Raw genomic sequence first — 27,912 nt, 5'->3', positions numbered from 1 at the left:
GCTGGAAAACCAGCATTCAATAGGCACTTGCAGCCAATGGCTGCAAATGCTAATCAGTGTATTCTGGTGGGTTGGAGTCCACTTTGTTAGGATATTACAGTGTAGCTGGCAAGAAAGATCCCTGCATCACACATGGGGTTGATTTACTAAAACTAGAGACTGCAAAATCTGGTGCAGCCATGTATGGTAGCCAATCAGATTCTAACTTCAGCTTGTTTAATGAAGTTTTAACAAAATTACCTGGATGCTGATTGGTTTCTATGCAAAGCTGCACCAGACATTGCACTCTCCAGTTTTAGTAAATCAACTCCTGTGTTTTATGCCGGGTTCTGTCAATTTTATTTCATTCAACCTGCTGGTTAAAGGCACACAAAAAAATGCCTTGTAAGAGCGAAATGGACATTTTATCTGAGTACGCCTTCATTTCTTGATCCTACTGGTGTTAGGAAATCATTCTTAAATCGGGCAATCCTTCTTGGTTACTACCTTGGTTTCTTTTTCAGTATTGCCATGGGAAAGAGTAAAATCTTATGTCAATACAGGGGAAAGTGTTCAAAATCTATGAGTCGTACGTATCACATTGTGCTGTGCTAGAGGTTCTCTAACATGCATTTCAGTTCAGATGTGTTACGCGTTGCTCCCACCTGCTGTCAATCAACGGGCATTGTTGGATATAGTAAATGCTTTCTTTGAATTTGAACTGCCTTCTGGAGTTTATCACAGCAAAGTTATGAAATTAAATACACTGGGCTGCTTGGTATAGGCCAAGATATGGCGCAGTACTGCCATCAAATAGAATTGTACTGCTTACAGCTTATCTTATGATCCCATAAATGAAGAGGTTTTGTATACCTTTCATTAGATGGCATACATACGGGGCTATATGCTATACTGATAGAGTAAGCCTTATGTAAAATCACACACTTCTAATATGTGGGTTGATTGGTATAAAGCCTTCCCCGTTTTGGTTTGGTGAAGGTAAGTGTTGTGTATCATGGTTCTTTGCTGTTGCATTCTGTTAGGCGTTAAAGCACCTTTTGTTAAAGTCTGCACTCGGTAGTGTTTGCATCTAATCAGACCGTTGAAATATAAAGGCTATTCATTTGATTTCCTAATTGTAGACCTTGTTTAAAAGATTTGATTTGTATATAGAGAACATCAAGAGCCGCAAGTGCCAACACATTATTTCATCCTTGGTTACAATAGAGAAGGCAAAGCGCTCCAGCTTTGTGAAAATGACAGCTTGATGAGGCAGATACCATTACATTTACAACATTTGTGTCATGTGCGCTATAGTAGTTAAAAGAACATATTGGTGGATGAGCTATTAAACTGTTTTGCCAAGTGCTTAGGGTTAGATTAACTACTTTACTTCTTTGCCAATAGTTGTTAATATTTGGAATACTTACCTTTTGCATTGGTACCTAAATAAGCAATAAAAAAAAAAAAGATTGTTAATGTAGAATTTTTTAAGGTATATTTTTTTATATATATACCTTAACTACTTGGGTACACTATATTTTACGTTTTGTAAGCAGAATTGTATAATCTGTGTAGAATTATTTTATTTGGATACGGGGAGTCTTTAGGATGCTTGCACCACAAAATGATTTTACTTTGGTACAGGTGGTGACAGTGTGCGTGGCCATAGTTGCTACTGACATAAGGTAATGATAGAATTTGTCTCTGACAGCAGTCTCAAGTGACAGCATTGGCAGGGTTCCCACCTTTCTTTATGGACACTCTCCTGCATACTAAGAGAGTGCACACTTTCAAAGCAGTGCCAGGAAGTAGAATATGCATCACAAATACAAGTGTCTTTATTTTTAAGCCCTGAAGGTAGGTATAACTTCAGGGCTTCAGTCCTGCCTTGAAATCATCTTTCCTTTGTAGGTACTGATCACATGACCAAACTCAATAGCATTTCTCCACTTGGAGTTCTGTGATCTTTGGGCAGGCTAGTACGTGACTGGACACTATACATGCAAAGCATTGATTATCTCTAATCCGTATTAGAGTTTGAACTGCTTGAACACATTCTAATTTTATACCAGAAGGTCAGGTTTGGTTTAGGTTACTCCTCCCTATGATGGTCTCAGTTAAGAATTTGTTTAAAGTGGATGTAAACCCACTCTCATCCTTTCTAAACTACTGCCATAGTAGTTATCCATAAGGATATAGATGCCTCCTGCATGTATCTGTCAAATTTATCCTCTTTGTCTGTTATGAGACCCGAAAAACTGCAGATTTTGTGGATGGGTCTGTTGTCTGGAGCTCGTGGGTGGAGCTGTGATGTCAGTAGACTCCCCGCCCACCTCTACACTCCTCTTGCCAACATGACTTTTCTTCTGTGTATTTCTTACACTGAACCTCTGCTATAACTAACATCCAATCAAAACCCAGAAAAGTCACCACATGACTTCAGCATGCTGAGATGTGGAGCGGCCAATCCTGGGAGAGCTGGAGAACAAAGGAGGAGGGGATCTGAAGTACACAGAATGTCTTTCTCAGGCTTTTGCATGAGATATGTAAATCACCTGTCACTCACAGCAAGGGGGAGAAACTGTCCGTTTTTATCTTGCTATATAAAGATTAGAGGATTGCTCAGAGCTGAATTAACTCTTTGTGGCAAGACTGGGCACAGATGACATGAAATCATATATTCTACAAGGTGCAAGCCTTAATTAAAAAAAAAAAAAATCCAGGTTTACATCCACTTTAAGTGTTGCAATGTTCATCTACAAAGTATATAACATCTAGTTGACGTTCATCTTTATGAAAACGGATCTGAAACTACAACGTAATAAATAACTTATAGATTTTATCAAACATTGTGCTTACCACAGTTGGAAAGAGGATTGCATGAACACTCTTTTTATTGTTTTTTTTGTTTTTGTTTTTGTTTTTTTATAATTTTAATTCATTAAAATTCTGTGAAATGATATCTATCAGACTTGCTGTGTTCTTAAAAGAACACAAGAGACGCAATGATTCTGCATGAATTGCCATGCAAATCTCTTCCATTGTGTTGTGTTAAATGCTGGATTAAAGAAGTCTGTTGCTCAACATGTGCTTTGTTAAGAGTTACTGGGCCTTCAATAGCTATTAAGCCCCCCAAAAAGTCATCTCCTTTATTTATAATGGATAAAAAAAACATTTCCAGATACACAAGTATATAAGGGATAAGGGGGCATATCAGAACTTAAGATCTTTCTACCCTTTTCCATTCATCTGCATTTAACAATATAATGTATATTTGTTTATAAAAGCATTTGTTTGAAATGTGATTGCTGTAGTAATGTTTTCCTTGTTTTACTATTTTAGATGAAGGTCTTAATCATGAGTGTAAACTCTGCAGCCAGTCATTTGACTCCCCAGCAAAACTGCAGTGCCATTTGATTGAGCACAGCTTTGAAGGAATGGGAGGCACTTTTAAATGTCCTGTCTGTTTCACAGGTAAATATGCTTAAAATACTTTCGTTATGACGTGTCCATGTTAAAAGAAAGTTGACATTTGTGTTTTAGTGCCAAGTAATGCATTTTACTTGTTTTAAAGTAAAATCAAATAGGTGTACAAAGAGTTGTGTATATAGACAGACATTACAGCTGTATGGTGAAAATAAATAAAAAGCAAAGTTTTAAGGATTTCTTGACAAAGCTCTGGCAGTTTTCGAGTGGCAGTAAACATGCATGCAGCCAGCAAGTATTCCCATTGTGTGAGGCTGTAGCATAGCAAGGCACGCTAGCCATAGTGACAGAGCAAAGAGCTTAAAGTGATTGTAAACTATAGCAACGAATGACACATGTATGGGAGTCTGATAAGGCTGCACACCCCGATACAAAATGTTTGAACGCTGGGGCGGAGGTGATCGCAATTCCCAAGCAGGGTTCAGGATCATCATTGGGGGAATTCTTTATTTTCTTCTGTGCTTTTTAACAAAGAAGTCTCTGGATAAGCGAGCCATTTTGGTGGAAGGGAAATGTAAGAACCCCCTGAAGAAGACCACAACTTTTAAGGTCAAAATGCATTGGGGCGCTTTATAAACATCGGATAGTATAATTATAATTCATCAACACTGTGAGGGAGTACCCACTGATGTATATTGTTTATCAGTTATATCACATAGTACTATCTCCTGTTTGCTTCCCCTTCTTAGTCCAAACTGTCTCGCACTGTGTACACCAGAGCTCATATTTTAACTTTTGTATCCTATTGATGTCCAATTGTTAATGAATAAAATTAATATATTTTTTATGGAAAAAATATTTTTTGACTCCTATTTGCTGCTAAAAAGCCCCATGAGGAATTCTCCACTTTCATTCAAACATTGTTGTAAACTATTACCTTGTAAGACAATCCATTCAGTTTACCCACTTCAGCCCTGGAAGATTTTACCCCCTTCCTGACCAGAGCACTTTTTACAATTTGGCACTGCATTGCTTTGACTGACAATTGCGCAGTCATGCAATGCTGTAATCAAACTACATTTGCGTCCTTTTTTCCCCACAAATAGAGCTTTCTTTTGGTGGTATTTGATTTGATCTTTTCATCTCTGCGTTTTTGTTTTTTTTTTGTTTTTTTTTGGTACTATAAATAAAAAAAAACTTTTTTGCTATTATAAATATCCCCAAAAATGTTTTTAACCACTTGCCGACCGCCGCACGACGATGTACGTCCTATTTTTGAAGAGGGATATCTCGGTAACGGCAGCAGCTGCTGCCACAACCGAGATATCCATCTCTTCAGGCGGCGGTCGGCTGTACGATAACGGTGGTCTCCGCGGCGGATTCACCGCGAGATCACCGCTATCGGCGGCGGGAGAGGTGCCACCCCCCCTCCCGCCGCCCTCCCGCACCTTCCGCCGCTAACCGGAGCCGTCGGTAGCGGCGGAGGCGATCGGGTCCTTTCATCTGCTGGGCATAGAGACAAGTGAGGCTAAGATGGCCCCCACTCGTCTCTATACCATAGGAGGGCGGAAGCGACGTCAAAACGTCACTTCCGCCCATACCTCTTAAAGGTATATATTTTTTTTTAAATGTCAGATTTTCTTTTCTTTTTTTTTTTTTTTTTTTGCATTTTAGCCCAAATATGAGATCTGAGGACCTTTTGACCCCAGATCTCATATTTAAGAGGACCTGTCATGCTTTTTTCTATTACAAGGGATGTTTACATTCCTTGTAATAGGAATAAAAGTGATCAATTTTATTTTATTTTTTTTAAAAGTGTAAAAATAAATAAAATAAATTAAAATAAATAAGAAAAATTTTTTTTTTAAAAACACCCCGTTACGACGAGCTTGCGCACAGAAGCGAGCGCATACGCGAGTAGCGCCCGCATATGAAAACGGTGGTCAAACCACATATGTGAGGTATCGCCGCGATCGGTAGAGCGAGAGCAATAATTCTAGCCCTAGACCTCCTCTGTAACGCAAAAAATGCAACCTGTAGAATTTTTTGAATGTTGCTTATGGAGATTTTTGAGGCTAAAAGTTTGACGCCATTCCACGAGCGGGCGCAATTTTGAAGCGTGACATGTTGGGTATCAATTTACTCGGCATACCATTATCTTTCACAGTATAAAAAAAATTGGGCTAATTTTACTATTGTCTTATTTTTTTATTCAAAAAAGTGAATTTTTTCCAAAAAAAGTGCGCTTCTAAGACCGCTGCGCAAATACGGTGTGAAAAAAAGTATTTCAATGACCGCCATTTTATTCTCTAGGGTGTTAGAAAAAAAACAATATAAAATGCTTGGGGGTTCTAAGTAATTTTCTAGCAAAAAAAAACTGTTTTAAACATGGAAACACCAAGTCCGAAAAAGAGGCCTGGTCCTTAAGTGGTTAAAAACCCATTTCTTGATCAGTTTAGGCCAATATATATTTTTCTACATATGGTAAAAAAAATTCAATAAGCATATATTGATTGGTTTGCACAAACGTTATATCATCTACAAACTATGGGAACGATTTATGGCCTTTTTTTTTTTTTTTACTGGTAATGGAGGTGATCTGAATATGCACTGATTACTGTGTAAATGTCAGTGATAGGGAAGGGGGTTAACTCTAGGGGGCGGTCAAGGGGTTAAATGTGTGTTCCCTCAGTGTGTTGTAACTGTATGGGGATAGGACTGATTTGGGGAGGAGACATATCGTTGTTCATACTTAGTAGGAACAAACGATATGTCTCATCTCCCCTGACAGAACAGTCAACACACAAATGCTGGCTTTCGTGCACGCGATCGCGCCTGCCGTCCACGTGCATTGAGTCCCCTGCCATGCAGCGGGCACACGCGGACGGCAGGCCCATGCTAACCTCTGTAGCTCCAGGCACTGTGGACCAATTCATCACTAAGTTTCAAAAGAGAAGCAGGAAAATTGTATAAGTTGAACCTCAGTAGTCTGCTCCCTGCTCCCCCTACTCTTTCTCTGTACCTGCTGTGTCTTTTTACACTGAAAATAGAAGACTGGCAGGCTGCAAGGGCCTAATTTAATTCAAATCCATATTGCAGGTATGGTTATTTTTGCATAGCTACATTGGTCCAGCTTGGCTTCCGGGTCCTGTGCAGGACAGCTGCCCTTCTGCTTAGTGAACACAGTAGGTTGCTCACTCAAAACAGGTATCATTCAGAGAACACTTTATTTCCTCCATGAATGCAAAGCATTCAATCAGATAATGCTTTGCATTCATTGAGAAAAATTAGGTATGTTCTCTGAATGGTGCCCATGCCAAATAGGTGACCTCCTGTGTTCACTAAGCAGCAGGGCAACCATTTGATATGGGACCCAAAGTTAGCGGTGACCCAGTAGTGTATTTAGTTAGACTAAACTCGTGCACCCCCTAATTTAAATATGACCCACCCCTTCCTGTCAAGGCCACACTCCTTGCTGTGTAAGGCCTGCTCTGAAATTTTTGAGTGTGGACACGAGTTCTGAGGGCCGGGGGGGGGGGGGGTGTATGGCGTGCAATGGATTCCCTTAATTTGCATAGATTTCCTCTCACTTTCTGTTTGGCTTTGGGGCAGGAAGTGAAGAAAAATCTCTGCAATGGGACAGGGATGGTAAAAAATAAGCTGACAAAGTGTTGCCTATAGTTCACAAATGTCTGATAATTTTATGGAGGGGGCTAAGAAGATATAACCATGCCAACAGTGCAGCAGAAAACATATAGCACAGTGAGGAAGGCTTTTGGCCCAGGATGATAGGACAGTCAAAATTAGAAGCGCCCCCCCAAGTTGCGGAATGCCAGCTGCCCTCTTTTTTGGGGGTGCTAGACTAACTTGCCTCTCAGCCCAGTCCGCCCCATAAGATTGGTACTACACTAACAGTGTAACGCAAGTTGGCGTGCTGCCCTCCCTCAAAGTGCTGCCCAAGGCCTGGGCCTTGTTGGCCTAGGCCAGGATACAGCGTTGCCGTGATCACTGTAGCGGTAGTGCCTACTACAGTCCTATCCAGTTTCCACAGGGATCAGCGAGGTATGACACATGTATAGTTGCATTGGACCAAGCTGGACTAATGTAACAAGGCAAACATAGCCATACCTGGAATTCAACTTTAAATTTTAAAGCTCCACTAAAGGGCAAAATCTGTGTTCATCACTACAGTAGGATCAGTGGGTGGTAATATTCTAATGTAGGAACTTCTGCATGTCTTTTCGAAACTTTGTCCTATTTGCCCAATGTACAGCAGCTTTGCCTAAACCATCCCATATTTTAAGCCTCTCCACACCACCCACACACAAGCTTAAGTGACACCCAACCCAGAAACTAACATCCCAATACATGATGGAATGTGTAGTTTCCTTTGAGGAGAGGTATGGGAAATTGCATGCGGTTCAACCCTCTTCCCACCTATATGGTCTGAGAAGATGCAAGAAACAGTGGGTATTGGTGACATCATGGGTACAGATCTTATCTGTTTTTGTGGGCATGGAGAGGTTGAGGAGAAAAAAGGAATCCTATATACAGATGGGGTATGGAAAGATTGATTTGTTGAAAGATACCCTGGAGTGGGAATTTAAACCAGATGAGGGATTCAAGCGTGTGAGAGGGTACATATGGCTTGAAAATACTAACTTGACGTGCCAGGCCTAAACTGTCACTTATTATAGAAAGAGTTTACCAATCCAAGCTACCAGTATCTCGCCACAATGAAGAAGTGTGCACAGTCTGTTGTATGCCAGACAATTATGAAAAGCCATACCAGTCACTTGTGTTAATGCATCTTAAATTTAAATCCATAGAAACAGAAGGAAATAGTTTTCTTTCTACAGAAGCACAAAGTCTTTGGAATAGTGTAGCTCTGTTATTTCTTCTTTAACTTGGGCTTTACTGAATAAATTAACACAGGAGATATGTCACTAAGGCATGAATTAGCAATGACTCTCAGCCATGGTTGAGTCTTTAGGCCCTGGTTTTGAAGGTTTTACAAAATCCAGTTGATTGTATTTACCATTTACATGTATCTTTGTCAAATAAATATCCCTGTATCCACATTACAATAATCCCACATATTTCAAAAGTTGTAAGGAATTCATGTTAAATAATGGAGTCTATTTACACAAAAAAAAAATCTTTTTCATCTGGGCTACGGCTTGATTAGCTTGAAACATCCCGACTTCCTCTCACTTCATCCTCTTCTCGAAATCGTAATTCAAATACGTTTATGATGTTAAAAACTGTGTATTTATGGTAATGTACTGTATGTATATGTATTGCAAAATGTTTTTTTTGTCTATATTATACTGAAATTTCCCAAAGCAGATTACCTTGAATATGTGTCTCCAAAGGCACATATGGTTTACTATTCCCACCACAAACATACATATGGTTGTGCGCACACACAGTTATGCAAGTCTGTCTGAAAGGCAGTGACCCTACTGTGGTATATTTTTGAGTTTTGAAAGGGAACCAGAGTTCCTGTAAAAAACCCTCAAAAGAATAGAAATGTGTACAAACCCAGATAAGCGTCAATGCTAGCCACTGTGCTATACCATGTAAATGTTTTAATCATTGTGGGACCAAGATTTTATGGTTGGACCTTCTATGGTCCAAACTGATGCTGACTCATATCAACAGTTGCATTTATATTGTCAGTCATTGTATTTATTAACTAATCTGAAAGAGTTAAATGGTTTGGCCTATTAACTGTGTTAGGGTAGATTTAGACATGCATTTAAATCTCCCTCTGTTCTGAAGACCAATCCATGTTCAGATCACGCTTCGGAGGCAATTGCATTTGGTGAGGCAGTGATGTGATGTCTCTTACCCCTTATTTAACCTTATTTTTTATGCAAAACTGGCAGCAACTGTGTTTATTGCATGTAGTTGCAGGGCTTTTGTGGCGCATCCCTGTTTGCCTGAATGTGTTTGTGTTTGGTGGGCTTGCGGCCCACCGATCACTACATGTCTGATAGAATATGCTGTGGGTGTGAATCCTATAGGCCTCTCAAGCCTTTTGCAGCTTGTGGGGTGTTGAAAACACGGGTCAACCACATATTTTTACTGCCTCCCCAACTACTTATCTAAACTTAATGATTTTTTTTTTCCTATTTGCTTGAAGCATCTGCAAGATTACCTCACATTTACCTGGTGACAGCACAGAAACTATAGCTATTTGAGAATTTGGTTGTGCAGTTGTGTTATTAAAATATTGACGTTAAATGTATAGGTTTATCATAGACCTGTGCATGGGGTATACCCCAATATGTGTCCTGAGATCTGCTGCAAGAGGCTGTATAGCGCGCTGCCTGTGAGACAGTTTCACATTGCGCAGTCAGGGAGGCATGTAAGAGCTACTCAGTGTGTGTAATCTCACTGCTTGCAGAAACCATCTGTCAAAACTCGGCGCTAATGTCGGGGCGGGGGGGGGGGGGCGAGACCGAACAGCTAGCCTATCAAACACAAGCCAATGGGATATGGGCTGGATGGGCCACTCCGTATGTGGCTCCGCCCCCTTTCTATCAGCTATCAAACACCAGCCAATGATTGGGCTGCTTAAGAAAGGGTGTGGAGCCACATACACAGAGCAGCGCGCCCAACCCCTATCCCATTGTCTTGTGTTTGATAGGCTGTTTGGTCCCGCCCACCTCTGACATCCGCGCCGCGTTTTGATAGATGATCTCTGCAAGCGGTGACATTACATTATAGTTTCACGCACTGAGGGGCTCTTACATGCCTCCCTGACTGAAACTCTCCTTCTAGATCAGTGTCAATTGGTGTTGCCTATCAATGCCAACCAATGCCACCCATCAGTGCCAATCAGTGACAATGCCACCCGTCAGTGCCAACCAATGGCACCTATCAGTGACAATCAGTGCCACCCATCAGTGACAATCGGTGCCAACCAATGCCACCTATCAGTGCCCATCCATGCCAATCAATGCTTCCAATTAGTGTGACCTATTAGTGCCCATCAACACTGCCTATCAGTGTTGCCAATGAGTGCCATCATTGCTGCCTATCAGTGCTAACCAATGCCCATCTGTGCTGCAATCAGTGGCACCTATCAGTGCCAACCAATGCCACCTGTCAGTGCTGCATATCATTGCCAATCAGTGCTGCCAACCAGTACCGCCTATCAGTTGCCATCAGCGCAGGAAAATGGTGCCCATGAATGCTGCCAATCAGTGTCACCAATCAGTGCTGGCTATCGGTGCCCATCAGTGCAATGAAACTTAGCAGGGATGGTGGAAACACCTCCTATAGATATTTGCCATACAGATTAACTTCAAGTGCAATAATTCCAGTGATATGTGATTTCATCAAAATGAGAATTAAGACCTCATTCTTTTTTAAACTTGGCAAGGGTGGTGGAAACCTCTCTACAGATAATTGCAATACAAATTAACTTCAAGTGCAACAACTTTTTAGTTGGGAGGTTCACCCCATTATAGCACTTTGGAATTTTTATTGTTACACTTACTGGTCATTTCGGAACACAAAGGGGCCACCCCCCAAACTGTTCTCACAAAGGAGCATGAAATTGTCCAAATTGTCTTGATATGCTGACGCTTTAAGTTTCCTTCACTGGCACGGGCATGCCATTAAAGTTCATGTGCGTGTAAAAGCAGGCGTCCCAATGCTTCTGGTAATTTCATGTAAAAAAATAAATAAAATAATATATATATATATATATATATATATATATATATATATATATATATATATATATATATATATATATATATATAATGTGTGTGTTTGAGCTTTGGGGTGCACACCCTAATACAATAGGCTGCACATGCCTATGAGGTATATACAATTGTCATGCTTGCTGTTTCATTATAAATGTTTAATTCAATTAAACTGGATTTGCAATTTAGATGTCCCTCTCTTGACCTTGTTAATGAGAACAATGGCATGCTTAAAGTGGAAGGCCACCCTGAAAACCAAAAAATGTTAAAAATTCCAAAAAAATCTAAAAAAAAAAAAAAAAATGAAAACTTTTTTTTTTTTTTAATTACTAGAAATGCCTGTTGCTAGGCACTTTATCTTAATCTTCCTCTTCCTCCTCCGCGGAGATCTTCTGTCTTCTCTCTTCGTCGCGGCGTCTTTTGGGTAATGGGTCGTGCTGTGTTCTTGGAACTGTGTGTTCCAGAACACAGCGCGTCCCATTCAGAAAGCGCTGCGGGACTCGCGCATGCGCAGTAGCTGCGGGACTCGCGCATGCGCAGTAGGAAACGGGCAGTGAAGCCATAAGGCTCAACTGCCGGTTTCCCTTACAGGGAATGGCGGCGCCGAGACCCGAGAGCCGAGGGATGGGTCGGCCTCGGGCGGCCGACATCGCGGGCGCCCTGGACAGGTAAGTGTGTTTATTAAGTCAGCAGCTGCAGTGTTTGCAGCTGCTGACTTTTTTTTTTTTTTTTTTTGTTTAACCGGCCCTCCTCTTTAAATGAAATATATAATGCTGTCCTAGCTTCGCGGTCACAATACATGTTTACATTGCTGTGACAATAAGCAATATCCTTATTCTCCAAAAATAATCCATACAAATCCACTACTAAATGGCCCTATAATCTTTTTTTTTTTTTTTTTTTTTTTTTTTTTTCATTCTTTTGTGTTTTTCTGCCTCCTTGTAATGCCCCACGTGATTTCCTGAACCTCTCCTTTTCCCCCTCACTTCCCTATGTTTGGAACAGACATTGCACATTAGGTGCGGCCATGTGCATTGCTCCATGCACACTTAAACCCTTGTAGTCCATCGCCGCAATGAGCAAGAGAGGGAGACTATGTTCCTGCATACAGTGGGATGATGGAGTCAGATGACAGCGGCCAAAAATAAAAGGGGTTTGAGGAAGCTGAGACCAATAGAAGATACGTCAATGAGTGAAGAAGTGAAGAATACATCATTGTATAGTTTCATTTTTTTTTTTTTTTTTTTCTGTCACTTTAGGAGCAATGACTTTTATTACTAAGAATACACTATGAAAATAATTGCACCTTACAACTTGTCATGTCTGCAACTATATTAATTCCCATTATTTCTGGCAATGTGGTGATAAGTAACCCTTCATTAATTTATTACTGCACGCGTAAGTGTCGTTCTGCAGAAAGTCGTGTCAGACAGTGACATCTAGTGTTCAGTGTAGTGTCAACAGTTATTCTTTTTATTTTTATTTTTTTAATACAAAAAAACAACCGGAAAAAAAAAAAAAAGAACTGTAGATTTCATTATCAGCCTATGAAGGAGAAAAGCACTGGATAAGCCTACTGCAGAGCCTATTTCCACCAAAGTTAATTTCTTTCTATTTTTCCGCCTAAAAAAATCCCATTGTGAACCCAACAGGTGGACAGGCTGCATGTCCTGCAGTAATAAAGGCAATCTGCTCTGTGTGAAGATGCTCTCAAAAGAATCATGCAGCTATCTCCAGTGACTACCCCACACCCTCCTGAAATTCTTCCTACTGCATAGAAGTAATGCCTTCAATCCAATATGTCAATTCTTTAATACTGCAGAGGGCTAGAAATCCTTTGGTAAAATAGATTTTTCTATTGACAACACTCGTAATTCTCTAATACGCTACTGAGGGGCTTATTGTCCAGCTTCCAGTAGAGCTGAGGCACACATTGGCTGTAGCATGCTATGTGCTCGTAACTTACTTGAATTTGCAACCTTTTTTTTTTTTTAGGCTGGCGGTTATTAATTTGACACATGATAAATGAGAGCGTATTTGTGTTCTTCCGTAATGTTTACCAAACTGAGAAATCCACTGCCACGTTTTAGTGGTTTACACAGAACGGTATGTTCGGGCTAATCTTCCTTGTCTGCTTCGGTATTACATTTCTTGCTGGCTGCAGTTCTACGAGGTTTACAATACTTTACTTTGTCATTTTAACTATGTCTGCTGTAAGACTAATTTATCTATGTTAGACACACAGTACATTTCACCATTTGTCTCTGCTTGAAAATGTTGTAAACCCTATTAAAAAAACAAAAAAAAGCACAAACCTGTAAGAAAAAGGCATAATGAGCTAGTATAGATCGCATACTAGCTCATTATGAAATACCTTAGAATGAAGCTCTCTCAGCGTCACCCGCACACCACTGAGGCAGCTAACAGTTTCCCCGGGGCTTCTTCTGGGTTTCACAGGTTGTGATTGGCCGGAGCTGCGATTACATCACCACCATGCGGGAGCCGCCGGTCGCCGCACAAGCCCTGAAGAAATGGCACGGGTGGCCGTATCTTCAGAGCTCATTCACTGATGGCTTCAGCATATATAGTAAATATCTCCTAAACTGTGCAAGGTTAGGAGATATTTACAGTACCTACAGGTAAGCCTTGTTATCGGTTTACCTGTAGGTACAATTAAAAAGGAAGACTTGCAACATCATGGGTCACAGCCAAAAAAGTACCTACATTTACAAAATATACTAGGGTCAATTTAGGCAGTTTACCTACAAGGATGTTGGAGGATTGTGGGAGGAAACTGGAACGCCAGAATGAACCCATGTACAAAGTGCAGACTTGTAGTATCTTTGCAAAAGAAAAAAAAAATTCATCCCCAATGGATCCAGTGCATACTGCACTTGAGTCATTCCGATCCATGCTGTCCTTGCTGAGCAGCATAGTCGGTCAGCTTCCCCCATCCTTACACCGCTGTCCGACAACACTGATCGAAGGAGACAGAACTTTGAGTGACAGCTCTTGCCTCTACCAGCAGGTGTCACTAGAGACAAGGGCTATCATTGACCACAGTAGGAAGAAAGGAGCTTCTTAGTGCAGAATTCCCCCTGTCGGTATGGGGGAAAAAAAGTGTGAATGAGCAGTGTTACAGTGCTGCTCATTCACTCATGTAGCTTCTTTCAGAAAAAGCACAGGATTATTGCTAGAACTGGGGGGTATGTTCTCTGTCCAAATGTGAAGCTGCCGGGGAGATAGTGATAAAGAGACCCTGAACGGGGGAGAAGGAAGGAGAGGTGGGAGGAGCCAGCATTGAGATGGGGCTGCACACTAGAAGAGGGAGCAGACTCTGGTCTTGTGTAGAAGAAAGATTGTTGTCTATACAATATATCACACAGTACATTGTATCAATCTGATCTGAACTTTGTGTGCTGTACTTCTTGTATGTGAATTACCTGATGATGGGCACAAGTTATTGTTCCAGTAATAAAGTAATCCATAGGCACATTACCCTGCATTGGAAATACACAGCACATAGGAGAGGAAGCAGGCTCAGTGCTAGCCATACCTCCTCTATAGGAATGCCCATATTTTTATTTCAAAGGATAAATTTACCTTTAGGAGCATATGTTACACCCACATTTAGGGTGTAACCTGATCCTATGCACCTGCCTCCAGAGCCCCCCCTCTTTCTAACAGTGGGTGGCGGTTCTTCTCCCCACACCCATAGTCACATTTTGAAAATGGATGTAGCTCTGCAGGGCTCCTCTTGCACAGGTGTGTCATTCCGTTCACCGGAATCTGTGAATAAATAAACTACAAGTCTCATCTACCACCGCATCAGACAGACTTTAAGTTTTAATGAACTGCAAGTGCACCTATCGGCATTCTTGTAGTTTATTCCCGCTGCCTACAGCTTGGGTGCAATGCTTTTTTTCCTGCAAAAGTACAATTGTTTGTTTTTTCAGAAAGGTGAACTAAGTTTTAAAGTGGACAAAGTGTACCTTAGGGATTCACAAATGATTTTTAAGTTGTAGTGATAATTACCATATTTATCGGGGTATAACACGCACCCCAAGTTTAGGAGGGCATTTTAAGGAAAAAAGTTTTAGGAGGGAAGTTTAAGGAAAAAAAAACGTATATTTAAATGCCCGTCAATGCAGCCTCATCAGTGTGCATCTGCAGCCTTGTCCATCATTGCAGAATGATCAGTGTCATTTGCAGCTTGCCCAGCGCCATTTTTAGCCTTGCAGAGTGTCATTTGCAGCTTGCTATTGTCATTTCCAGTTTGCCCAGCGCCGTTTGCAGCCTCGCCGCCGAGACAGACCGAAAAAGACTGAGCCGTCTGCTACGAGCGGTACAGTCGGCTCGGTCTTTTTCGGCGGCGCTCTGTCTTTTTCGGCGGCGCTCTGTCTTTTAGACTCACAGACAGTGGGGATCGGCGTATAACACGCACCCACGACTTTCCCCCAATTTTAAGGGGGAAAAGGTGCGTGTTATACGCTGATAAATACGGTATTTAAAGCAGACTGGGTCCTGCTAGGTTTGGAATCACAAACTTAATGGAGAGAATAGGGGTGTGGCCTGAACACAATGCCCCCCTCATTTACCCCAAACTTTACAAGTTGGTAACAAGACAGTCAGATTAAAATCTCCTGTTTGTGTTTAGGCAGCTGTGATTATGCCATTTTAAGATGCGTTTGATAAAAAAAACAGATGGAATGCAGAGATATCATAAGCCTCCACTACCCAGGATCTTCCAGGACTTCTGATAAAGCCCTGTCATTATTTGTCAAGTCTTAAGCATTTTTCCACTTTGCAGTTAAATGTGAGAAAACGCCTTTATATCATATGTTTCTCTGGAGAAGTCCTCGTGGCAGACTACAAGCATTTCTGAATAATTAGTGAGCCTGTCCAAAAAACTAGCTGAGCTTCCTCTCATTTAATGTACAAAGCAGAAAGACCGCTTCTATATCTTCAACCCTTTGTTGGGACCGCCAGTGTTCAAATCTAGTTTACAACTGATAGTGAGATCTACCAGCACAGTACGGTTAAGGTTAATTATAGCAAACACTGCTCCTATCATAGCGAAGAGAAACCAAAATAGGAGTTTTCAGTACTAGCATTATCTGAAAAGAACTGAAAATGTAACAGAAATTTTAAAATAGATGTAGGTTATGTGAAAGGGAGGATGTAACAAATATAAGGTAGGTGTGGAAATACACTTTAACCCTTTCATGACTAAGCCTATTTTTGGAATTTGGTGTTTACAAGTTAAAATCCATATTTTTTGCTAGGAAATTACTTGGAACCCCCAAACATTATATATATTTTTTTAGCAGAGGCTCTAGAGAATAAAACGGTGATTGTTGCAATATTTTATGTCACACGGTATTTGCGCAGTGGTGTTTTAAACGCAACTTTTTGGGAAAAGGGACACTTTCATGAATAAAAAAAAAACAAAACAGTAAAATTAGCCCAATTTTTTTGCGAAATGTGAAAGATAATGTTACGCCGAGTAAATAGATACCAAACATGTCACACTTTATAATTGCGCGCACTTGTAGATTGACGACAAAGTACGGTACCTAAAAATCTCAATAGGCGACGCTTTAAAAATTTTTTACGGTTACCAGGTTAGCGTTACAGAGGAGGTCTACTGCTAGAATTATTGCTCTCGCTCTGACGATCGCGGCGATACCTCACATGTGTGACTTGAACACCGTTTACGTACGCGGGCGCGACTTCCGTATGCGTTTTCTTTGCTTCGCGAGCTCGCGGGGACGGCGGGCGCTTTGAAAATTTTTTTTTTATTTTTTTATTTATTTTATTTATTTTTAAATGACTAAATTGTTTAAAAAAAAAAAAAAAAAATTTGATCACTTTTATTGCTGTCACAAGGAATGTAAACATCCCTTGTGACAGTAATAGGTGGTGACAGGTACTCTTTATGGAGGGATCGGGGGTCTAAAAGACCCCCCACCCCTCCTTTACACTTCAATGTATTCAGATCGCCGAAAACGGCGATTCTGAATACCGGATATTTTTTTAAAACCGGCGCCATTGGCAGCCGAGTAAACGGGAAGTGACGTCATGACGTCGCTTCCGTGTTTACGATGAGGAGACTGGAACGAAGCCGATTACGGCTTCGTTCCAGTTCCTCCCCAGCAGCCAGAGCCGACGGATGTTTAATCGGTGCTCCCGATCGAGCGGGAGCACCGGTAACAGCGGCGAGAGGCGGCGGGAGGGGGGGACGTCCCCTCCCGCTCCTCCGGCATAACAGCCGAGCGGCTTTTAGCCGCATCGGTTGTTATGCCTGGATAGCCAATCGCCTGCTGTAAAAAACGGTACCGGGATGATGCCTGCAGGTGCGGGCATCATCCCGGTATAACCCCCGGAAGCCGAGTACGCAGATGTGCGTACGCTCGGCGGGAAAGGGTTAAGGAATACCCATTTGTGAGATTGGGCTAGTGACCTGTTAATGAAGCCCATAGTTAAGTTCCATTCATATTCCGTAATTGATAAGGTAATACATTTTCTGTGTGGCAGAAAATGTATGCCCCATACACACGATCAGACTTTCTGACAACAAAACTGTGTATTTTTGTTCGAAGGCTGTTGGCTCAAACTTGTCTTGCATACACACAGTCACACAAATGTTGGCCAACAATTACGAATGTGGGAACATGGTGACGTACAACGAGCCAAGAGAAAGGAAGTTCAATAGCCAGTGTGGCTCCTTTTGCTTGATTCCGAGCATGCATGAACTTTTGTGCAACGGACTTATGTACATACGATCGGAAATTCCGACAACAAAGTTTTGTTGGCGGAAAATTTGAGAACCTGCTAGCCAACGTTTGTTGGCGGAAAGTCCGACAACAAATGTTCGATGGAGCACACATATGACCGGACTTTCCACCAACACGCTCACATCCAAGCTTTTCTTCAGCGGGGACAGTGAAGCTGGTCAAATGGAGTCAAATACAGGGCAATCTTAGAAGAAAACCTGTTAGTCTGCAGAAGACTCAGACGGGTGCTAAAGTTCACCTTCCAGCAGGACAATGACCCTAGACAATCAGCCAAAGCTACAATTGTATGGCTTAGATCAAAGCATATTCATGTGTTAGAATGGCCCAGTCAAAGTCCAGACCTAAATCCAATTGAGAATCTATGGAAAGACTTGAAAATTGCTGTTCACAGACGCTCTCCATCCAATCTGACAGAGCTTGAGCTATTTTGCAAAGAAGAATGGGCAAAAATGGCACTCACTAGAAGTGAAGAGCTAGTAGAGACATCCCCAGAAAGACTTGCAGCTGTAATTGCAGTGAAAGGTGATTCTACAAAGTATTGACTCAGGGGGGCCTAATACAAATGCACGCAACACTTTTCACATATTTATTCGTAAAAAAAAAATTAAAATCATTTATCATTTTCCTTCCACTTCACAATTATGTGTCGCTTTGTGTTGGTCTATCACATAAAATATATTTATGTTGGTTGTGACATGACAAAATGTGGAACATTTCAAGGGGTATGACTACTTTTTCAAGGCACTGTGCATCAAAATTGTGCTTGGTATCTAACATTAAAGAAAAAAATTCTAATTAATATACTGGTTTGTTGATTTTGAAACCTTGTCATATGGAAAGATAGATGTGACCAGGATTGTTGGCAGTAGGCTTCTAGCGTAAAATGCCTGGTGATTTCCCATGGCCAGGGAGCTACAGGTGCTGCGTACAGCTGCTAACGCAAGCAAGTGGCTGTATGTGGTATATTAACTCAAACACGCCACTTTCACATTTGGAAATTATGCCATACATGCATGCACAGGTAAACACCAATGGAAAAGCAATCTGCGCTTGTATGAGTATGGCTGTGGAAAGTCATACATATGCAGTGTATTTCCCCAAAAGCGCCATTTTTGCCAAATTAAATTTGCAGCAATAGGTGGATAGATAAGGTGTGGTGAAAATGCTCATCAACCACCCACTTCTACAATCTCAGGCCATCCTAAAAGTTTTGACCTGAGAGAGTTAACTTTCACTAACCACTTAATTGATTATGCATTTTGGCTCTGCTTTCCCTATTCAACTCTTATTTTTCATTTGTGCTAAAATAATAAAGAAAATCTGTGTTTTTCTATTATAGTTATTTTTTTTTGTTTTTTTTTTTTAATATTGTTTTAGATTAAAGTAGGAAGGGGTTAAAATCTCTTTTATTGCTGTCTGTGTCTCCTTTGGCAAACTTTACCTCTCCTTTTTTTTGACTTATGACAGTCATCCCCGGAACTAAAAGTAAAGGAAAAGCCCAAATATTAACCACTTAAGCCCCGGACCAATTTGCAGCCAAAGGATCAGGCCCCTCTTTACGATTCGGCACTGTGTCGTTTTAACTGACAATTGCACGGTCCTGCGACGTGGCTCCCAAACAAAATTGGCGTCCTTTTTTCCCACAAATAAAGCTTTCTTTTGGTGGCATTTGATCACCTCTGCGGTTTTTATTTTTATTTTTTTGTGCTATAAACAAAAATAGAGCGACAATATTGAAAAAAAATTTAATATTTTTTACTTTTTGCTATAATATCCCCAAAAAATATATACAATTTTTTTTCCCTCAGTTTAGGCCGATACGTATTCTTCTACATTTTTTTGGTAAAAAAAATCGCAATTAGCGATCATTACTAGTAATGGCGGCGATCAGCAATTTTTATTGTGACTGTTTCCTGTGTAAATGACACTGGCAGTGAAGGAGTTAACCACTAGGGGGCGAGGAGGGGTTATGTGTGACGTTGTGTTTTTTTTTTATTGTAGGGGGCATGGCCTGGCATGTGACATCATTGATCGTCTTTCCCTATAACAGGGAACAGACGATCGGTGGCAACCACATTAAGAAGCATGGGGAGAGGTTTGTTTACACAGACCTCTCCTTGTTCTTATGCTCTGTGACCCGATCGCGGGACACCAGCGGCGATCCGGTCCATTGGTCCTGCGGCCACGGTCACGGAGCTCAGCGGCAGCGCCAGCGGCATGCTCCTGACCCATGGCTGGGCACCTAAAGAGCAACATACCGGTACGTGCCTATGCCCAGCCGTGCCATTCTGCCGGCGTATATGTGCAGGAGGTGGTCCTTAATCAGTTAAGTCACTGGAACAGGAATAGAGGGGAAACTTTCTAATGGGACATTTTATTGTGAGACAACCTAAGCCAGCCATACATGGATCAAAATTTGTATTAATTTTTTTGCCTTCCTCTGGATCAACTGTGAGTATAGGATTGTGTGTATAAGATTGTATTGTTTTCCCTTATTATTGGTTGAACTAGATGGGCTTGTCCTTTTTTTTTTTTTTTTTTTTTTAATTATAACTATATATGCTAGTTGGTTGTACTATAGCCGGCAACGCTAGAAACATAGAAAAGTGACTGGAGTAAAAAAAAACATCGAGTCTGCCCGTTTTTGTATTCTGCCGGTGAGGTGGGCTCCCCACTGACAATATAATAGCTCACGAGAATCATCAAATGTGTGGATGGGGCAATCGTTTCATTATTTTTTTTTACTCAACCCACTGGTTGAATAAAAATAAATTATGTATGACTAGCCTAAGACAGGATTGGCCTGAGTTTTGAGAGGTTTCCTTTAACTTTTTATTGAGCACAGACTAGGTTTTTTCCATTCCCTATTCAATCCAAAATTAAATGAAAAAGATTTTGATTTTGATACAGTTTAAAGTAATTGTAAAATCTGTACCTGTAAAGAGAAAGGTAAATACTTCTCCTTCTGGCTGTGCTCCTAAATACCACTCTGAGGAGTCATTGGTTGAATTCTGTGCAGAAGCTGACACTTTGGGAGTCTTGATCTACTGCTTCCCCCATGGCTCAGTGGTTCTGCCCGCCAGCCTCTATATATATTTTGTTCTGTAGTGATATAGGTGTTGTGAGAGAAACCACTCAGCTCAGCGGGGGTACATAGGTCAATATAGACAGGTTTCTTAGCTGACTTCACAGGGCAATTCCTCTTTAAAGGTATTGCATACAGTAGTTCAGGCAACAGGAGATGTAAATATGTACTACTTTACAGACACAGCTGATGTTCAGTTTTTCAATCTAGCAACATAGTGTCTATAGCTGTTCTAAATATGCATGTTTTATGAGGTTTATGCTATTTAACACACTACCACGGCAAGGCTGTCTGAACATTCTTGGACATAAGTTATTGCTCTGCTATATCAGACGACTTTGGCAATTCCTCCCCTTTTCCCAGTCATGGTGCTCTAATAGTGTGACTGCTGCCAGACGTACAAAATAATATTAACTTGTATGTATTCCTGAGGTGCTTACATTAGAGTGAATTAAATTAAAATGTAGAAGAGGGAAGGGAAAAGCCTTAAAGTATTTAACCCGAAAAAAAAAAAAAAAAAAAAAAGACTTCTCATGGCTGCCTGCACCAGCCCTGACACTGTGACCAGTTTTCCTGCCTCCATCATGCTGTGCCTTCTCTGTGCTCTCCCCCCTCCCCTCCCTGCCTGTCAGCTTGGAATTCTGTGTGTCTGTCTCCACCCCCCCCCCCCCCCCCCGCTGCCCAAAAAAATCCTAAAATGTGTAAAAAAAAAAATGCCAGCCCCTCTCTTTTAGGCGTACATCCTGTGCTGTGTCATTGTTAGAAATTGAGCCTCTAAATACCTTTTTGTGTCATTTTACTCCCAGCCGCTATCATACTCATCCAGGGCTACAGTGGGAGGAGCAGAACGGCCAGCTCGGGGCAGTGTCGTGACTCCAGCTGACAGAGGGAGAGTTCGGCTCCTCCTGCTGTAGCCCTGAATCGAAGTATCAGAGTGTCCAGGAGTCACATGACCGGCCTGAAGATATTTCACTATAAGGTATTTAGAGGCTTTGTTTCTAATAAACAATGACACAGCGCAGGATGGAAGCTTAAAGGGGCATACTAGCTCATTATGAAATACTTACCTTAGAACGAGGCCTCAATATCTGGCCCGATCCACGCCGAGGGAGCTGAAATATTCACTCGGCATGTCTTCCAGGTATCGCGGCTCCGTCGATGTGAGTGGCAGGAGCCGCGATATCGTCACTCCCGCACATGCGCGCCAGAGATTTCCTTCCGGCAGGGTCCGGCGTCTGCCGGACTTTCAGCCGAGAATCCCCTGTGCACATGCGCCACTGCAGTCAGCGGCGCATTGCGAGGGGAATATCTCCTAAACCGTACAGGTTAAGGAGATTTTTTTTTTACCTACAGGTAAGCCTTATTATAGGCTTACCTGTAGGTTAAACTTACAAAAATGACTATACAGCCGCTTTAACTTACTTTGTAGAGTTCTCTTTAGCTTTCCTTTACCACAATTCTGATAACAAATATTAGTACAAGCAATTACAGTGACATAACCTACTCTGTGTGGTCACTATAGAGCTAGTGATCACCTGATAATTAGACATCATTCTTCAGGACCGTTCTTCAAAATGAATCTGTAGACTAAAAGCACTCTGAGTGACATAAAGGTGAGCAAATATACATCGGGTAAAATAAGTATTGAACATGTCACATTTTTTTCTAGGTAAATATATTTCTAAAAGTGCTATGAACGTGGCATTTTCACCACAGGCCAGTAATTACCTATGCAATCCATACATGCAAAGAAATCAAAACAAATACGTTCAGAAATGAAATTATTAAATAAGTTTCAGTTAGCGTGTTCAATACCATTTCCTGTGCCATTACATTTTATTAGACAGGAAATGGTATTGAACACGCTAACTGAAACTTATTTAATAATTTGTTTAAAATACTTTGTTGATAATGACAGCTTTAAGACGCCTCCTGTATGCATTGCTCAGGCGTGATTATGGCCCATTCTTCCACACAAACAATCTTCAAATCTTGAAAGTTCCGTAGGCCTCTTCTATTAATTCTGATCTTGAGTTCTTTCCATAGATTTTCTATTGGATTCAAGCAGGTAAATGGCTGGGCTATTCTAGCATCTTTATTTTCTTTCTTTGAAACCAATTAAGAGTTTCCTTGGCTTTGTGTTTGGGATGATTGTCTTGCTGAAACGTCTACCCTCATTTCATCTTCATCATCCTGGTAGATAGCAGCAAATTTCTTATCTAGAATGTCTTGATACCAGTACCATATGCTGAAAAACAGCCTCACACCATGATGTTCACACCTCCAAACTTCACTGTTGGTATGGTGTTTTTGGGGTGATGTGCAGTGAAATTTGGCCTTCAAACATGGTGTGTATTATGGCATCCAAAGAGTTGAATTTTGGTCTCATCTGACCAGACTCTATTCTCCCAGTACTTGACAGGCTTGTCTAAGTGCTGTGCAGCAAACTTTAAACAAGCTTCAACATGCTTCTTCTTCCGAAATGGAGCCTTGCATGGTGAGCATGCATACAGGCAAAGGGGCTTGAATGCATTACTTATTGTTTTCTTTGAAACAATTGTACCTGCTAATTCCAGGTCTTTCTGAACGTATGGAGAGCCAATTCCAGGCTTCTTGGCTCTTGGACAACTCTTCTGATTCTTTTTACTCCTGTTTCTGAAATCTTGCGAGGAGCACCTGGTCATGGCTGGTTTATAGTGAAATTATGTTCTTTCCACTTCCGCATCATGGCCCCAACAGTGCTCACTGGAACATTCAGAAGTTTAGAAAACCATCTCTAACCAATGTCATCAGTATGTTTTGCAGCAATAAGGTTGCGAAAGTCTTGAGAGAGCTCTTTGCTTTTACCCATCATGAGATGTTTCTTGTAGCTTGGTAATGAGACATATTTTTATAGGCCATCAGTTAAGACTGAATCAGCCGATATTAATTTGCACTGTCAAGGGGCAGGATTGCTTTCTAATTACTGATAGATTTCAGCTGGTGTCTTGATGTTCCACAAACTTTTTTCACCTCCCTTTCTTCATGCGTTCAATACTTTCCTGTGTCATTCCATTTTATTACATATAACTTAATTTTTGAACTTTTGTTTTGGTTTCATTGTATGGGTTGTTACCGATGTGGTGAAAATTTTAGGTCGATGGCACCTTTTAAAAATATATTTATCTAGAATAATGTTAATGTGTTCGATACCCATTTTACCCGCTGTATAAAGAGTATCTTTATTCTCATCCTCTAACTATAATTTCAGAAATGCTTCATCAGGTTAGGTGATATGAGAACAACAATGGCATGTTTATGTGGCTCATGTGTTTCTACTGTCCTCTATTTTATTCTGGGCAGTCTTAATTGGTATCTACTGTATATGAGAAAATGCAACCATCGTTTGAATAACATAGACTACACAGCCAATAAAGCATATACTATAATTGTAATTTCCATCATTTCAGCTGATTGGATACCTGCTAATTAATAAATAGAGGTTTGGAATTGCAGAATGACAGCCTAGACCCAGCATATGGCTGCTTGTGATGAGTGGTTGGCCCTTGATTGATTATCATTGTCACAATTTGATTTCCTGTTTACACTTGTCAACAATAATGCATCTGTTTTTTTAAATACTGACAGAATGCATTCAGTCCAAAAACTGTTTCATGTTCGAAAAAGAAACTGGCATGTCTAAAAGTAGGTCAGAAAAACCATCCTCCATATTTTTCTCAGTATAGATATGGGATGGGGGACATCTAGAAGTTCCCTTGGAAGCCCATAAGAAATGCATCCATCATTGGAAGTGCGCGGTATTGTATATGAGGATTTTCCAAGCTGCAAGTTTTATGCTTTTCAAAAAGACAATTTAAATGGAATTGTCTATACATATGCTCATAAAAAATAAAATAAAAAAATAAGATAGGAAGTATTCTTGGTGGGTTCACATATGTCAAGGAGTATGCAAGTATATAGTTGGGTTGGGTGAATTGAAATTGTCTGGTGGATCGACCAATGTAAATATGACTGCTGACTATCCAAGAAAGAACTGTGCAAATGCCATGAGTCAGTTACGTTGGTGCCATAATCATTCCAAGGTGGAAGGGGTAGCATTTCCAGTTGTTGCAATCTCCCTGAGTTTTAAATGTTTCCTCATTGTGGATTATTTGGGTGGGTGGTGGAGTTTGAGATTTCTGGAAATTTAGTTGTATGGGGCTGTCATCTGTCCAGGACAATGTGGATGGTATAGTCAGTCTAGAGCAGAAAGCCCAGATCCCATAGATGGGTAGCCTTTTGAAGTTTAAACATCTTACCTTCCATATGTAAAAAAAAAAAACGCAAACAAGGAGCAAATGTATCTCTGCCCACTATACAAGTCCCATTCATGCTCCAGAAATGTAAACACTTGTATTTTAAATGAGTTTTAATTACTAAGATTTCAGTCTATTTATTTTTTCTTCTATTTAAAAATACACTTGAACATTAGAGTGTTTGTCCACTCAAAACATACACTTTAGTTTTCTATATGCTATAGTGAGTTGAATAACCTAATGGCGGTTAACACATGAATGGCCTTGTGAAGGCAAAGTTAAAGGGTAAGCCCAACAAAAATTCCCCTGCTATGGTTCCTGGATATGTTCCCGTACCCTTATTCTTTCTGCTACAGTTCCCGTACCCTTATTCTTTCTGCTACAGTTCCCGTACCCTTATTCTTTCTGCTACAGCAATATTATTGCATTCTATTATTCCAACTATGGAATATTATTCCATAATATTGAGTAAATTGCAAGACATCTTCAACAGTTCCACCCAAAGTGTGAAAATATCTCACAAGGGTCCCTGAGAAAACAAAACATTACTACTAGCATTTGTCCAAAGTTGCTATATCCATTTTTAGTGGACTGCAGCTTGCTGCAAGCCATTTTTGATCATTCCTTTTTTGTAGGTCTATTGGTATGACAAAAAGGGTAAGTACCCAAAACAATCAAAAAGATTTTGCATGTCAATAATTTATTTAAAGGTGTTTGGTTGCGGCAGTATGAATTTTGGCATATTAATTTAGCCTTCATTTTAAAGGAGTCACTCCCCTCAAATCTTTCACTTAGGAATGTTCTTTGGTTGGCTGATTCTCCCCCAGCTCCTACTTTGGAGTTGTGATATTCACAAGGATTCATTTTCATTGCGTGTCTTCCCTCATGTACAGACTAACCATTGCGTGTCTTCCCTCATGTACAGACTAACCATTGCGCGTCTACCCTCATGTACAGACTAACCATTGCGTGTCTACCCTCATGTACAGACTAACCATTGCGTGTCTACCCTCATGTACAGACTAACCATTGCGTGTCTACCCTCATGTACAGACTAACCATTGCGTGTCTACCCTCATGTACAGACTAACCATTGCATGTCTACCCTCATGTACAGGTCAACCATTCAGAGGTGTACATTGTTTTTAGGAGTATTTCTGTAAAGATGCATCTCTGTTCACCTCTTCCATAATTGGAATTTGTATAGAATACAAAGGTTCTGAAAATAAATAGGTTGGTTTTAGCTGTGTATTTCAGTATGTCCAGTTTAAGGTTAGTAAACAATATAAAATCTAGTTTTGATGTAATGAAATAAATGTTTATTTTCTAATGAGTTCACTGGTCCTGTTCTAATGAGAAAATGTGATTAAAATGTATGAGTCACTATGTAATATCCTATTTCTTTTTTTTCAGTGAGCTTAAAATTAGAATAATTGTAATGATAAAACTGGAGACAGAGTCAAATGGTAGCATTTTAATCAATCTCCCTCTGCCTATGCCAATAAATATTCTACATGCAAACTTTTTTTTAGGTCACAGTGCACCAAGCATCTATCAGAAGTCAGTGCTGCCAACCCAAATTCTGCCTCTGGCATATACAATTTAATTATTAATAGTATGTCTCCCAGGTAAACTCTTACACATTCTTAGGGCCTTGTTTTGTAGTCATTAAAATTGAACATGTTTGTATTATTGAAACCCCTGCATTCTCCATGTAGGTTTAGTTGATCTGAATGTATCCAAAGAGTCTACCAATTTCCCATTTTCCTGTCCCTACCCTGGAGTATCTGTGGGATATGAGTTTTATTTATTACAAGCAATTGTTCTTTTGTTTAGAAATGTAGCTGTTTTCTATGCCTTGTCAAAACATTGTATATGTGATCCGTTTTTTTTTTTTCTCTAACTATGGTGAGTGGTAACATACAAATCTGAATACAATTAAAAATAAAAAGCAATTATATACAATTAATAAAAAAAAGCACTGGTAATAAATCATCCTGATCAGCCTTCAAAATATTTAACTATACTCGCTGACCAATCTGGAATCTTGATCTGAACCTTTAGACACAACCTAAGACCATTTTCACACCTTTCCATTTCATGCAAATAACATATTTTTTCGAAGTGTATTGACGCATGTTTTTCGTTCATATTGCATTATGTCATTTTCATTTTGTCCAATATTTTAGGCATGTTACCAGGTACTGAAAATGCATTGAAAGGTATAATACATTAGTTTCCACGCATCACCTTTGACTTCTATAAGAGTCAAAATGCATGAAAGTGGACAAAAACCCCCCAGACATTAACTATTTTCAAAACCATGCTGCAGCGCACACATACAGGCCTAACCTATAACAATGCTTTGCATGAACCATATGTTTTAGCACATTCCAACATGCTTGTTAGAGTGTGTATTTGTCAATGGAGCCTTAAACATAGCTGTTCTGCCAAGGCTATAATCTAACCCACAGTTCAATGAGTTCTACAATACGTGGCTTAACTCCCAAGTTAGACTATCCGCACATACACTACAAATACAGAGCCCTGAGTATGTGTGTGCATGCCTGTATGGCACCAGTAATGTCAGTCCCTTGGAAGAAAGA

The 27,912-nt window shown here is 40.4% G+C and overlaps 1 protein-coding gene across 6 annotated transcripts in view; it reads left to right on the top strand.

The window, feature by feature from the left end:
* Positions 1-27,912, top strand: part of ZNF521 (zinc finger protein 521) — a 420,518-nt gene that overhangs the window by 337,000 nt on the left and 55,606 nt on the right. For all 6 annotated transcript variants that reach the window (XM_077492591.1, XM_077492590.1, XM_077492589.1 and 3 more), the window contains one exon: positions 3,325-3,456. In XM_077492591.1, coding sequence (XP_077348717.1) covers positions 3,325-3,456 — 132 coding nt within the window. The remainder of the gene's footprint in view (positions 1-3,324; positions 3,457-27,912) is intronic.

The sequence above is a fragment of the Lithobates pipiens genome, unplaced genomic scaffold (assembly GCF_037356315.1).
Source record: "Lithobates pipiens isolate NorthernLeopardFrog02 unplaced genomic scaffold, aLitPip1_a1.2 Scaffold_19, whole genome shotgun sequence".
In the NCBI taxonomy this organism is placed as follows: Eukaryota; Metazoa; Chordata; class Amphibia; order Anura; family Ranidae; genus Lithobates; species Lithobates pipiens.
The sequence above is the reverse complement of the archived record's forward strand: the minus strand, read 5'-3'. Positions and strand labels throughout refer to the sequence as shown.